Source organism: Morchella sextelata (assembly GCF_020137385.1).
Source record: "Morchella sextelata strain SCLS chromosome Unknown scls_16, whole genome shotgun sequence".
Classification (NCBI taxonomy): domain Eukaryota; kingdom Fungi; phylum Ascomycota; class Pezizomycetes; order Pezizales; family Morchellaceae; genus Morchella; species Morchella sextelata.
This window is the reverse complement of record NW_025408631.1, coordinates 753,923-765,971: the sequence shown is the minus strand read 5'-3', so window position 1 is coordinate 765,971 and position 12,049 is coordinate 753,923. Positions and strand designations below refer to the sequence as shown.

General features: G+C 48.9%; 2 protein-coding genes across 2 annotated transcripts; both read right to left on the bottom strand.

Annotated features, from left to right (window-relative positions):
- Positions 1-1,086: 1,086 nt before the first annotated feature.
- H6S33_003906 (uncharacterized protein) lies at positions 1,087-2,310 on the bottom strand (the record flags this gene model as incomplete). Its single annotated transcript, XM_044835254.1, has 1 exon — positions 1,087-2,310. One exon carries the CDS (start codon positions 2,308-2,310, stop codon positions 1,087-1,089), a length of 1,224 nt encoding a protein of 407 aa, XP_044691440.1.
- Positions 2,311-9,129: 6,819 nt separating this feature from the next.
- Positions 9,130-11,772, bottom strand: H6S33_003905 (uncharacterized protein; the record flags this gene model as incomplete). Its single annotated transcript, XM_044835253.1, has 3 exons — positions 9,130-10,603; positions 10,860-11,067; positions 11,451-11,772. 3 exons carry the CDS (start codon positions 11,770-11,772, stop codon positions 9,130-9,132), a joined length of 2,004 nt encoding a protein of 667 aa, XP_044691439.1.
- Positions 11,773-12,049: the final 277 nt, after the last annotated feature.

Here is a 12,049-nt window from a genome sequence, read left to right as displayed (position 1 = left end):
ACATGAATCACTTCTTGTCTATATTCTCTCAAAATTTGAACACAAGTATGTACATATATAACAGGTGTTGTTATGGGTCTACTACCCTCCTTTATGGACAGGTGGTGGGTAGAAAAGGTAACTATGAACGATAGTACGCTAAAGATATCTAGCAATGTAGCGGGAATCTCCCAGAGCCCAGAAAGAAAGTCTCAGACCAAGACAAAAAGAAAGAAAAAGCATAGTCAATGAAAGTATTTCTCCAAACATCATCAGACCAGCGCTCACGAAAAGAAACAAGGACAAATAAAATGGTTGTAAAAACGAATGTCAAGAGTTGTAAGTAGCGAAACACCAGACAGAAGCAAGAAGCCCGCCCCCCCCCCCCCTTTCCCCTCACCGAAAAAAAAAAAAAAAAAAAAAAAAAAACGGAGGAAAAGTCAACAAAATAAAAAAAAGCCAGTAAACACCCTAGAACCCCAATATTTGAAGAACCCCCGGTCCCACCCTGACCCCCCGACCCATGAAATGAGAATAGACAAAAGTAAAATGCAACCAGCGAAAGACATAGATACAGCGAAGGGGAAAAAAAGAAAATTACAAAAGAGAATATGTAGATAGATGCTCAAAACTTGGGTATGAACATTTCCTGGTAATCCCGTCAACCAGGTTTATATCTGTTGGTATCCGACAAAGGGGTCAACCTCCTACGTTCTCTTCCCCATACCAATTCCTCCTATGCCCTTGAGATACTAACTCCCAAAACAATCGTAAATCGAAAAAAGAAGGGTTAAGCCTCCCAGTCCGGCCGGTAAAACAGAAAAATCAACAAAAAGCTAGTGAAAAACAACGAAAGTAACGAGTATTAAAAGAAATTCCCGAGTTAAAAACAAAACTTTTTTCACCCCAAAACGAAGAAAGATAACCAACCCAAACGAATGTCGCCAAAGGAAATAACTAAAGGAAGATGAAAGAAAAGGAAAAAACGAAAGAAAAGACGGACCGCCCGCCCCAGAGTTTCCCAGACCCCATCTATGTATGTATATGAAAGAAAGAAAAAAGAAATATTTTTTCGCCCCATCATCACTCGTCACCCGCTCCCCCAGTCTACACGTCTGGATTGGCTACAAACAACCGCACACCGCTCATGGTCATTGTTCGCACCACATCTTCCTCGTTTAAACTGCCTCTTCGCCTGACTGTATTGTCTCTTCTTGGGATTCCGGCGTTGTGGTAGCTGTGGTCATAGGTATTCCGGTATTCAGATCGGCCTGGAGGACTGTGTGAGCCGGAATTCTTCGGCTTATTTCCTTCCTGGGACTCTGCTATTGATGAGGTGGGCGAGTAACTCGGTGTGCTCCCACTTGAGTTTCTATGCGGCCGCCCAACGTTATTTCCATAGATGGAGGATGTCCTATTTGTGTCTGAGCGTATTGAAGAACTACGGTTTGTTTTTCGATGATTCGAATTCAGCGACGATTTACCGGATCCAGATCGCTTATTAAGACCGGGGCCAACGATGAATGTCTCATCCTCATCCTCGTCACCGAGAACCTCTGTGGCTGACAACCGAGAAGGAATACCACTCGGGAGAGCCCCATTCGCAATACCGGGTTCAGCGCTTCCACCCCAAGCTTTCTTGACAGTTGAAGCTACGTGGTTGGTGCTTCTTCCTAATTTCCCACTTCGGCCAGCGTTTAGAGAAGATGCAGCGGACCCGCTTCCAGACCCAAGACCGTGCTGGTTGTAGCCCGCGCTTAGATATGTCCCTGTCGACGATCCAACAACTTCCATAGCTGCGCGAAGCTTTGCAGCTCTCTGTGCGGCCACCAGGCGCGGATCTTCATATTGCGATTTGTCGCACCAAACTGTGGCCTTCTGCCGCCGGAGGTAAGTTACATAGGCGTTTGAAGATGTTGTTGCAATTGAGCTGGCGGTATGGTTGCTCCCTGAGCGTCGCAGAGTGATCGGGACAGTTTGATCCATTCTTCCGTTGCTTGAGCTGTTGCTTGAGGTTGTAGAATTTGAGCCTGAACGACGGCTCAAGTATGTGACGGTTTGAAAGTTATTTCCGTTGTTTGCGGCGTTGCTGTAGCCAGGGTTGTAGTTGGCGGGGTAGCTGTCAGCCGGTAAGGCGCCTGAAGAGGAGGTCCGGCGACGAGCGTGGGTGTTGTAAGAGCCTTGCGAAGAAGCAGACTGTGGGTCGTACGGATTTGGAGCTGGCGCGAGGTTGGGATTGATGGTGAGGCTCTTTGTTGAAGGTGAAGGGTAGAAGGCTGGGCCGAGGGGTCTTTGAGGGAACTGGTAGTGAGGAGCACGGTATTCAACCATCACGAGAGTTTCCGGTTTAGGGAATTTGGTGCGGGAGGTAACTTGTAATTTGTGCGCGAGGGGTGATAAGGGGTGGTGGTGGAGGGATGCGGCGGGATGCTGCAGCTCATACACCCAACAAGAGTTGAAGGAGGATCTGAGGCTGAATCGAATATGACCTGTGCAAGCTGATGGCTATTGATATGGACTGGCACCGGAAACAACGGCCTGGCATGTTAGTCTTAAGCATTTCGAAAGAGCCGGTACATCTCGTGGGGGATGGTGTGCAGATAAGGGAGGGGAAGGGGAAAACCCCATTAAATCTTGATTCCAAATTTCACAACCAGATTCCAAGATTTAGATTGAAAAGATTGGGTAAGAAAAGTGGCTACAAAATACCTGATCCTAAAAATTTGCCCCTCCCTTGCCTTTGGTTCCTGCGAATGGGCGATTTCTCGTTTTTTCCTTCTTCTTAACCAGTTCTTGAATTTCGGGTTCCACGGTAAAGATGTCGATCAAGCTCTGAAGGTTGTATTTAATTTCGACCTAATCCGGGGAAACTTTCACTCGCTTCGGGAATGCCTGCAATTCCGTTGAGTGCGAATTTTGGAAACTTTTTGAAGCTCAATGCTACCGAACCGCCGAGTATTGAGATCCGGACTTCGATGTGATCGTGGAGAAAAGCGTTGCGATCGTATCCGTTGCCTTGGGGGGGAGGGGATGGTGGAAGTAAATAGCGCGGGGGTGCCTGTCCGTCCTGTGGGCGAGTGGGCCAGTGGGCCAGTGGGGCTGGCTTGGTTGATATTCGACTGACTCGCTTCGAGATTAAAAACCTATGCCGCTTCCGAGAAACAGGCCCTGAGCTCAAGTTCTTTCTAGCTCTCCAAAAAGCTGAGCCTCGTTTTGTCTTTCCTTTGCTTTTTTTTTCAGGGCTGGATGTCTGTCCCTTTCTTGCGGGTCCTTTCTTCCCTCAGGGAACAATTTCGATACTGTCTATGTGTGACGAGTGATATGTGGATGGTGTTATATGTGTGTGCCTTCAGAAACACGGATAGATTTATCCTGGCGCTCGGAATGACGTTGTTTCTTCAGTAGGGAAAGGAGAGAGAGATATTGATTGATTGAAGATTGCAGCAGAGTATCAGAGAGGAAAGATAGCGGACTCGAATGCCGAAGATTGTAACTTGCTGTAAAGTATGATGTATGGTGTATGATGTAGATTGGTAGATTGTATGTCCGTCCTAGGCAGTCTGCTGTCTTCCTCACTTTGTAAATTGTTTCCTCTCTCTCTCTCGCTCTCACACGCAATCTCTCCTTTCTCCTCCCTCTCCTTGTCTTGCCTGTTGTTGCAGTATATCTCTTTTCCCCAGTGACCCTTAGGAATAACTTATGCCTAGCCGTCTGTGATTATTATATGAGTTTTCTTTACTTTTACTTTTTCTTTCTTATCTTTTTACCTTTGCTGAACTTGAACTGCTTTCTCGTGCTTTTCTCCAAGAGCGGACCGCGGGCGTATTATTTACCAGAGCGAGCCATGTAGTGAAGCCAGGACAGACGAAAGCGGGAGCTGCTGGGGGTGTGAAAAAGTGGCTCCCCTGCAGCTTAAAGCACTTACTGCCCTATCTACCACCTCTACCCAGCCAAAGTACCTATTTGCCTACCCAGGTACCTACCGTGTGCTTTGCTCCACTTGTTCGCGATAACCTCAACACGTACTTGGAGTTCTAGTTCTAGTTTGTTTTTGTTTTTTTTGTTTTTTTTGGTTGCCCTTTGACGCGAAGGCAGCAGGGTTAGAGAGACTGACAAGGAAGCCGTAATTGGGACCCGCGGATCGAGATTTAGGTAACTTCTTTGAGAGTCTTGGAGGGATGATGGACCTATGACGGCAGATGACGATGCAGTTGAATTGTGACTTCAAAGGTACTGGGTACTGGGTGTGCGTGTGGGTGTGTAGTCTACATATCACAGGTATTTTGCAAAAAAATAAAAAAAAAAAAAAGAGGTTACAGCCAGGTATTTTTTTTATTTACTGTTTGTTTTCTTATTTATTTATTTTCTGCTGAAGGTGGGTGGGTAGTGGGAAGGGATGGATGGAGGGATACATGGTATATCGAGTTACAACTTCCATCCAGCATCTGTAACGATGTTCTGATACAGCATAACCACAAGCAACGAGCGAATTGCGTTCTTGCAGCAGCAGCAGGCAGGCAAGCCGTGACAACAAGCGAGACAGCTTGATGGCAGGCAATCTTGCAGGGGAAGACAAAAGAGAGAGAGAGAGGTACATGGGACAGATGGAGTACTTTTACAGAATGGCTTGCAGTTAAGGCATCTAATCAGATAGAACAGGCGGTGAGGGTAAGGGTAGTAGCAGCAGCTACATACTGCCCCTTCTTTGTAGATATTACTCTAGAGACTTCTGAGTACTCTCCCGACCAGGCTCAATCCTACCCGCATAAGTGAAGTTTCCAACCCCCCCTTCCTCGAGGAAGAGTCCTTGAGGGCTCGTGCATAGCATATGTAACGCCCACGCCGCCGTCGAGATGTTTGGCGAGATGCCTCACCTCAGAGGAGTCCATACATGACATTATGCGTGCCACAATCTCTACCGTGCACATCCAATCTCGTCTACCTGAGCCCACACCTGCACGCAATTCAGCCTCGAAAAAAACTACTCGCCAGATGTCGTTTTCTTCACCCAATCAACTTAACCCTTCTTTTCAGCTCGCTCGGTTAGTTAGTAGAAGTAGGGTGAGTACTTGGTAAGTAGGGTGCTCAAGGAGGGACGAACGCGACACTGCCACAGGAGGTAATAGCGTAGACGGTACCTCTTCTACTCAGAGTAAGAGTAGCAACAGCCTAACCTCATGTAACCGTCTACATGTACATACTGCGGTACTTTACTTCTCTAGAGTAACTGCCTGTCTGCCTACACATCTGAAAAGAGTGAAAGAACAGCCCATCGTATCTCGGAGATGAAGAAGAAGACAGTTTTCCGTGTCCGGAAGGATATGTCTGTCTCAGCTCACTTTCTTCTTCTTGTTGACTTTACTTTTGAGACTAGAGGTTGGGCAGGTAGAGTACGTACACTCGCAACCCCAAACTGGCACTCACGCAATAGTGCGCAGACTGGGAGAAGAGAGAGATAAGGCTTGGTAACGTAAACTGAATAACGTATCCCTCTCACCTCACTCTACTCACGATAATTTTTCGCATGTATGTGGCCAAACAATAATTTGCATGCTACAAGCACCTACATACAGCGTACATACAGGACAAGGTACCTTCCAAGGAAAACATACCGTCATATCACTCTACTTTACTCTTCATGCATGTACTTCTACCAAGTACTCCTCTAGAGTACTCTACCCCAAAGGGAGGTATCCTAGAAAACCGTTCCTGCTGCCTCCCCGCCGATTGGTTCCCCCTCTTCTACTCCTTGTAGTTTACATCAACAGAGATAACCATAATCACAACAACCATAACCTAGGCATACCGTACGTACCAACAACAAGAAGGTTTTTGGCGATTTTGTTTCCCTGTAAACCACCTCCATGTGGGTACAAGTAGGTACTACTACAATGCCGAGATTCCGCTGTGCACCCTCCCCTCGTGGCGTATCAGGGTCGAGAGCGAGAAACCACGGCAGCGGGAGAAACACCGCCGCCTGCATCATCATCTTCCGTCCGTGGTTTTTTTAACCCCCCTTGCCCGTTGTGTGTGAGAGAGAAACATAGAGCTACATAAAACTACTCATGCTCATTTCACTGAGACTTTGCCATACAGGTACCACAGACACCAATTCTACGATGTGGGGTTTCGTGAATCGAGATGAAATAAACAAAAAAAAAACAGGCCCGTTAAATTGTTTTACCAGCCTGGTTCTTAGACGCTTTTCTTTGAACCCCACCCCACTGGGTTGCAGCAGAATTTAGTACTTAGGAGCTCAGATATAGAACACTATCCCAAAAGAACAGAAATACCTGATTTTGTCTCTCACGATCCAACATCTCCCGTCGATTCGATGTGGGTTCCAGGTTTTTCTTTTCTTCTCTTTTCTTTTCTCGTGCAATAAGCGAATATGCATGGCATGCTATTGACAGCTCAGTCTAAGCTGCGGACAGTTCGTCTGGAGAATTTTTTTTATTCCCCTACCTTCCGTCTGAGCTTGGGTGTTTTTGTTTCATTTGTTGTTTTATTTGTTTTCATTTAACTCTACAGAGTCTAGATCGACCCCAGGTCTGGTCTATTCTGGATGTCTGTTTACCACTGACCAGAGTAATGTAACGACATCATCGATAGTATCAGCAGCGAGAGCCTATCGATAACATCAGGCCTCCCTGGACGTGTCTGTCTACTATTACACCTCTTCTCTCTCACCGCTCGTTATCAGCGGGGTAGACTCATGATCACTCACTCTGCTCCTCTACTGGCATACGAGCGATTACACAGAGCACACAATAAAAAATGTGCCGTAGCCGGCCGATGAGAGTGTGTGAGTAGAGTGGTTATTCCAAATTACCCACGTTTTTACATTTGCGCGGGAACATCCCAGCGTGTGAGGGAGGAGAATTTTATCATACGTTGACATGCGATGGAGTGGATGATGATCTTAGACTCTGAACTCAGTGCCATTTGCTTCGACTGGCCAGCCAAACGCTGTGTTGCATCCACTCTTCTCCTAGCTAGCTAGCGGTGGGGCATCGTGCTGTTATTTGTTGGTAGGGGAGTCTAGGGAAGAAGGAGGGGCTAGGCAGAGAGAAAGCCTAGAGCCTAGCACTCTATCTAGACTCTAGTGGGGAGGAGGTAAACAAACTCTCACACACCGCCCATCATTCGCCGCCTCGTGACGACGCGTGGGCAAGTCGCGATGGGGTGGATCCAGTTACGCGGTGGGGTTTTCCCTGTCGCCATGAAGAGAGATCGACATGGGCAAAAGACTCAAACGCCTCTCCATATCTCACCTCACCTCACAGCATACCTACCATGCTACCCTGCCCTACTACCCTAGGCATCCTCCCCACGTGGAGCAAGGGAAATGGAGTTTTGACAATCTTTTTCAGCTGGAAAAGGTCAGTAAAACTCGGCTTCGGCCGGAACTGGAGAAAAAGGGCGCCGTCCCCGGGGCGGGCCCTATCACGGGCATTTGTTAAGAAATAACAAATAAAAAAGCTAAAATTCTCCCCACTGGACCGCCGTGCGCGCATGCGCCGGGGAGCAGCAGTTACTAGTTGCCTGTCGCCTCAAGAGGCAGTAAAGTAGAGTAACAGTAGTCTCAGCAGTAGGGCAACGAGGAGAAGAAACCAGAGCCAACCAACTCATGTGCGCCATATCTAGAGTAACCTCTAGAGTACCATTGATTGATGCCTGTATCTTTGCGGATGTGAAGAGGAGGCTCAACAATCCCACGATCGCAATTGGGGGGCCGAATCGCGGAATTCCAAAAAAGAAGAAAAAATAAGAATTTAGGCTCCGCGGCTTCTGTCACGGTGGTGGTGGCTGCGCAGGAGAGTACCAGGGAGGCGACTCTACAGACTGGCGGTACCCAGAGCAAGCCACCGACCGAATCACAGTAGCCACCTGTAGCACGCCGCGCGCAGAAGAAAGAGGGATGGAGGAACCTATAAAATCACTTCCCGCCGGGTACCTCTGAGTACCCTACTCTAGGTATTCTACATAGACAAAGCACAATGGTGGCGAATTCTTACTCAGAAGAGAAGGTCGAGGATGAGTGCATAGGCATCTATCCATCAATCCAGCGGACGAGTGCATTTGCAACTTGAAATTGATGGTAATGGAGTACTGTAACCCGCGCAGTAGACCGAGGAGAATACCTAGTGGAGGAGTTCATCCAAAAAAGAATTTTTTTTTTTTTTTTTTTTTCATGTGAGAATAATATTTCTCATCAGTGCCCGGACCAAGACTACATGGTACTCCACTCTAGAGTCTAGAGTTAGTTACTACCTACATACTCCACCTACAGCACTGATATTTGCAATTGAAAAAGCCACATGTGCAGTTGGGATGATCGGATGAAAATACATATACCTACCTCTACTCTAGTTACCTGCCTACCTACTACTCTAGCTCATAGTAGAATAGGGACTCTAGAGTAATGTAGGTACCCTCTCAGCTCACCTTGTAGAGCACTGACATTACCTAGAGTACACAGATGCTTGTACTCCATGTACCTGTAGGTACAGCCGTAGAGTACCTACTGTTACAACCTATGTACCTGTACCTACAGTACCTATGCGGCGTCCTAGCCGATGATTCCGGTGCGCTGTTGTCGTTCGTTCGTTCAGGAACCAGGCAACTCTACCTGTAACCTAGGTACCCTCTGGTATTCACAACGTGGTGTTGTTGCCCTGTCACACCCCCGGGAAGATCCTACGTGTGCTGTCTAGAACACAGTCAGTTTTATTTGAAACAGATCTGGTTTGATCCGGGTGGATGGATGGCGGCGGTGGTTTTCTTGGCTGCACTGCACGTCAGGCTTAAAATCTTCTGTACCTTGCGCATGCCGTTGATCGAGGGTTGTCAGCCATTCATCGAGGGGCTGAATGGGTGTGAAGATGGTGATGTGTGTGTATGTGTGGAACGGTGGACATGTCACTGTTTTGCATGGCGGGGTTGTTTAGGCGTTTTTGTGGGGTGACTGATATGATGGATGATGGATGGTGATGATGGGTAAGCTGCTAACATAAGGTGGTTCATTACTAGTAATATTGCTATTGTTTTGTTGCTAGAATTCTATTGGGCAATGATTGATCGGCGTGTCAAACAAAAGGCTACGGACAGTGATACAACTGCGAAGGATGACAGCAATTATTAACAGCCTTACACTTTCTCCAAAGCACTTCTGACACTCTCAATGATCTTCTTTCCATCATTGACCCTCTTCAGGCCCTCGTCCTCTATAGTTCCGTGTTCTTCGACCTTTACGCCCTCTCTCAGCCTGTCCCAGCCCCATCTCTCGGTCTCCGCAATGGCAACTCTTCCACGTTCCGTCACGGCATCTTGGAATTGCCTTCTCTCTCTCTCCCATTTTGTCTGAAGTAGCCTAGCGCTATATACCACCGCTACCGCTGTAGTGCTCAAGCTCGAGTACACCGAGATCTCCAAAGCATACAACATCGCCGAGACTAGGGCTCCGCTCGCAGATAGCGAAGCACTATTCAACAGAAGCTTATTCGCACTCGACTGCAGTATCGGCACCACATCTCTAACAATGTCGCCCACTGCCTGCCCAATAAACGGCGGGCTGTACTCAGGGCCGCCCATGTACCTACCACTTCTCCTCCCCGCATCCAAATCTGCATTATTGGCAGAATTGGCATCAGAATTGCCCAGATTGACCGCAAGTTCCTCCTCCACTGAAGTTGGGGCATGCGCGGGGGCCGTCCCCTTGCCGTCCCCGTGGTATCCGGCGCCCGAGAAGCGTCCGGCGAGAAACAGTAATTTCTTCTTTGAGTCTGTAAGAAACCCAGCGGCTAGCACGTCACGCGTGTTTGAGCTCACGTCGTCGGCTGCCCAGATAAGCTTCCACCACGCCAGATCGTTCCATGGTTTAGTCTTGAAGGCCGCGTCGAGGCCGTCTTGGAGCTCCTCGTGCGCGTACTGAGACCAGGACTTGAGCGCGCGCGATAGGCTGCTGAATGTGTCTGCCTTGGGTGCGGACGAAGAGTCAGCAACAGAGGCTCTGTTTTTTATTGCTGTTTGTGCCGCGAGGATTTCATCCTCCTCTTTGCGGAGCGACGCTTCTGCTTCGGAAATGATCGAATAAGCAAGCTCCTTGACAACGGGCTTGACGGCCTCTGGGCCGCTGTGAGTCCCGTCCGCGATCCACTTCGTGATCTTTTCGATGCCGCTCTGGAGCATCTCGCGCTGAAAAGTGGACGCATATAGTGTCGATTCCTCGAGCTGCGCAATTGCGTCCTCCGCGATCTTCAGATCCACGATTTTTACGTCACCTTCGTCGGGTGCAGCGGAGCTGAAGGCCGTGACTGGAAGCGACAGGGCCTTCAGTACCCGGCCGGTGCTGCTGCTACTGCATTTCTGATTAAGAAGTGTTGAGAGCCCGTCTGAACCCTCGCCAGCCCAGAGGAGCGTCTTGTGGACCGGGTATTCTATTACTCGAGCGCCAGGAATTTCCGTCGCCTTGAGAGTGACGACCGTGAGGTCTTCTGGGGGTGCATATGGCAGGGGCGCGAGAAGGATCTCGAGGGCAGAGGATCTGAGGAGCGGGGATGGCACTGAAAGTAGTGAGATTGGGGAACCGGCGGGGGTTGTGATCTTTGTGGGGGGCCCATAGCTATTATCCAATTGATTTTTAACCCGTTAGACCAGCAGATCCATATAGACTGAGAAGGGAAAGACAAAGACAAGGACAAGATAGTATTATTATTATAAAAAAATTATATGTGATGGGCGCGCCGTAGGAAAAGGAAGAAAAGGAAAAGAAAAAAACACAACCCTCTTCCTTGTGCAAATTGGAATAATGGCCCGGCGTTGTTCCATTTTCTTTTCTTTTCTTTCTTTTATTTTTCGGCAGTTTAATTGAAACATACCGAATTAATAGGGCACGACCACCACCACCAGCAGCAACACCAGCAGCACCTCTTGAGGAAGAAGCAGAAGAAGACGATGAAGACGAAGAGGAAGACCAGGTGAGGATGTCCTTCACCCATTGTTCCCTCTCCACCTCCGGTTCCGTCGACAGTGGGTCGGCCAGTAGCACCGCGACGAGTCTCCCCTCCGACCCGCTCCGTCCAAGAACTGCATCACACTCCAGCGCACAATCAGTAATACAGTTTCCCTCACCCTCAATGCAAGATCTGTCCTGCTTGAACCATGAACCGTGCAAAAACTCAATCTGAGCTGTCTGGTCCGTGGTATCGTATCTCCGAAACACAACAGCAAGGCAACAGGGCAACAAAGATCTCAGCTGAACTTGAGCTGCCGGCTGGTCTCGCTGGCTGGATATGGGCGCGCGGGGGAGATACGCGGGGGACGTGGGGAATATGCAAAAACACGATAACCAAACCAAATAATGAAATAAAAAAAAAAAAAATAAAAAAAATGGAACTGGAACTGGAACTGGAAATGATCATATCGAATCAAAAAGAAAGAAAGAAAGAAAGAAAAAAACTAAAACGCACCAGCAACCCTAACCCCCGCATCATGTTCCCCCGGCTGGTCGAGCAAGCCCCGCAACACAAGCCTTACTCTCCCCTCGCCCACAAACCCGGCGCGCGCCAGGCCCGCGAGCCCATCTGCCACGACTGCGCGCGCGGTGGTGCTGGCGGTGGGCAGCGACGCCTTGATACTCGTTGACGATATCGAGCTAATGCCCCGGGCCCGGAGCCGAGCCCGGAGCTGTGGTAGTGGTAGTAGTCGGCGAGCTGGCCCTGGGAAGGAGATGCCGCCGCGGGCCCTGAGATGCGTGGATAGGAGGTTGTAGGGGTGGTGGTGGTGCGGCATTGCGTGCATCATCTACCGAACGAACCAGAACCAGAAAAAATTAGAGACGGCCGGTACGGTAGGAGAGCTCGAGGTGGAAGTGTGCTGTTTCGGAGCTTTTCTGTGTGTGGGAGGGCGGGGCGGGGGGATCGCGACGATGACGTTGTGAAACGAAGCTTTTTTGCGCCAAGAGGGATGGGCCGCAGGGATCGGGAGGAGATGCGGAGGGACATGGAACATCACTCGACGGTTGCGGTACAGCGAGGCTAGGAGAGGAGAGCAGGCAGAGTAGAGTGGA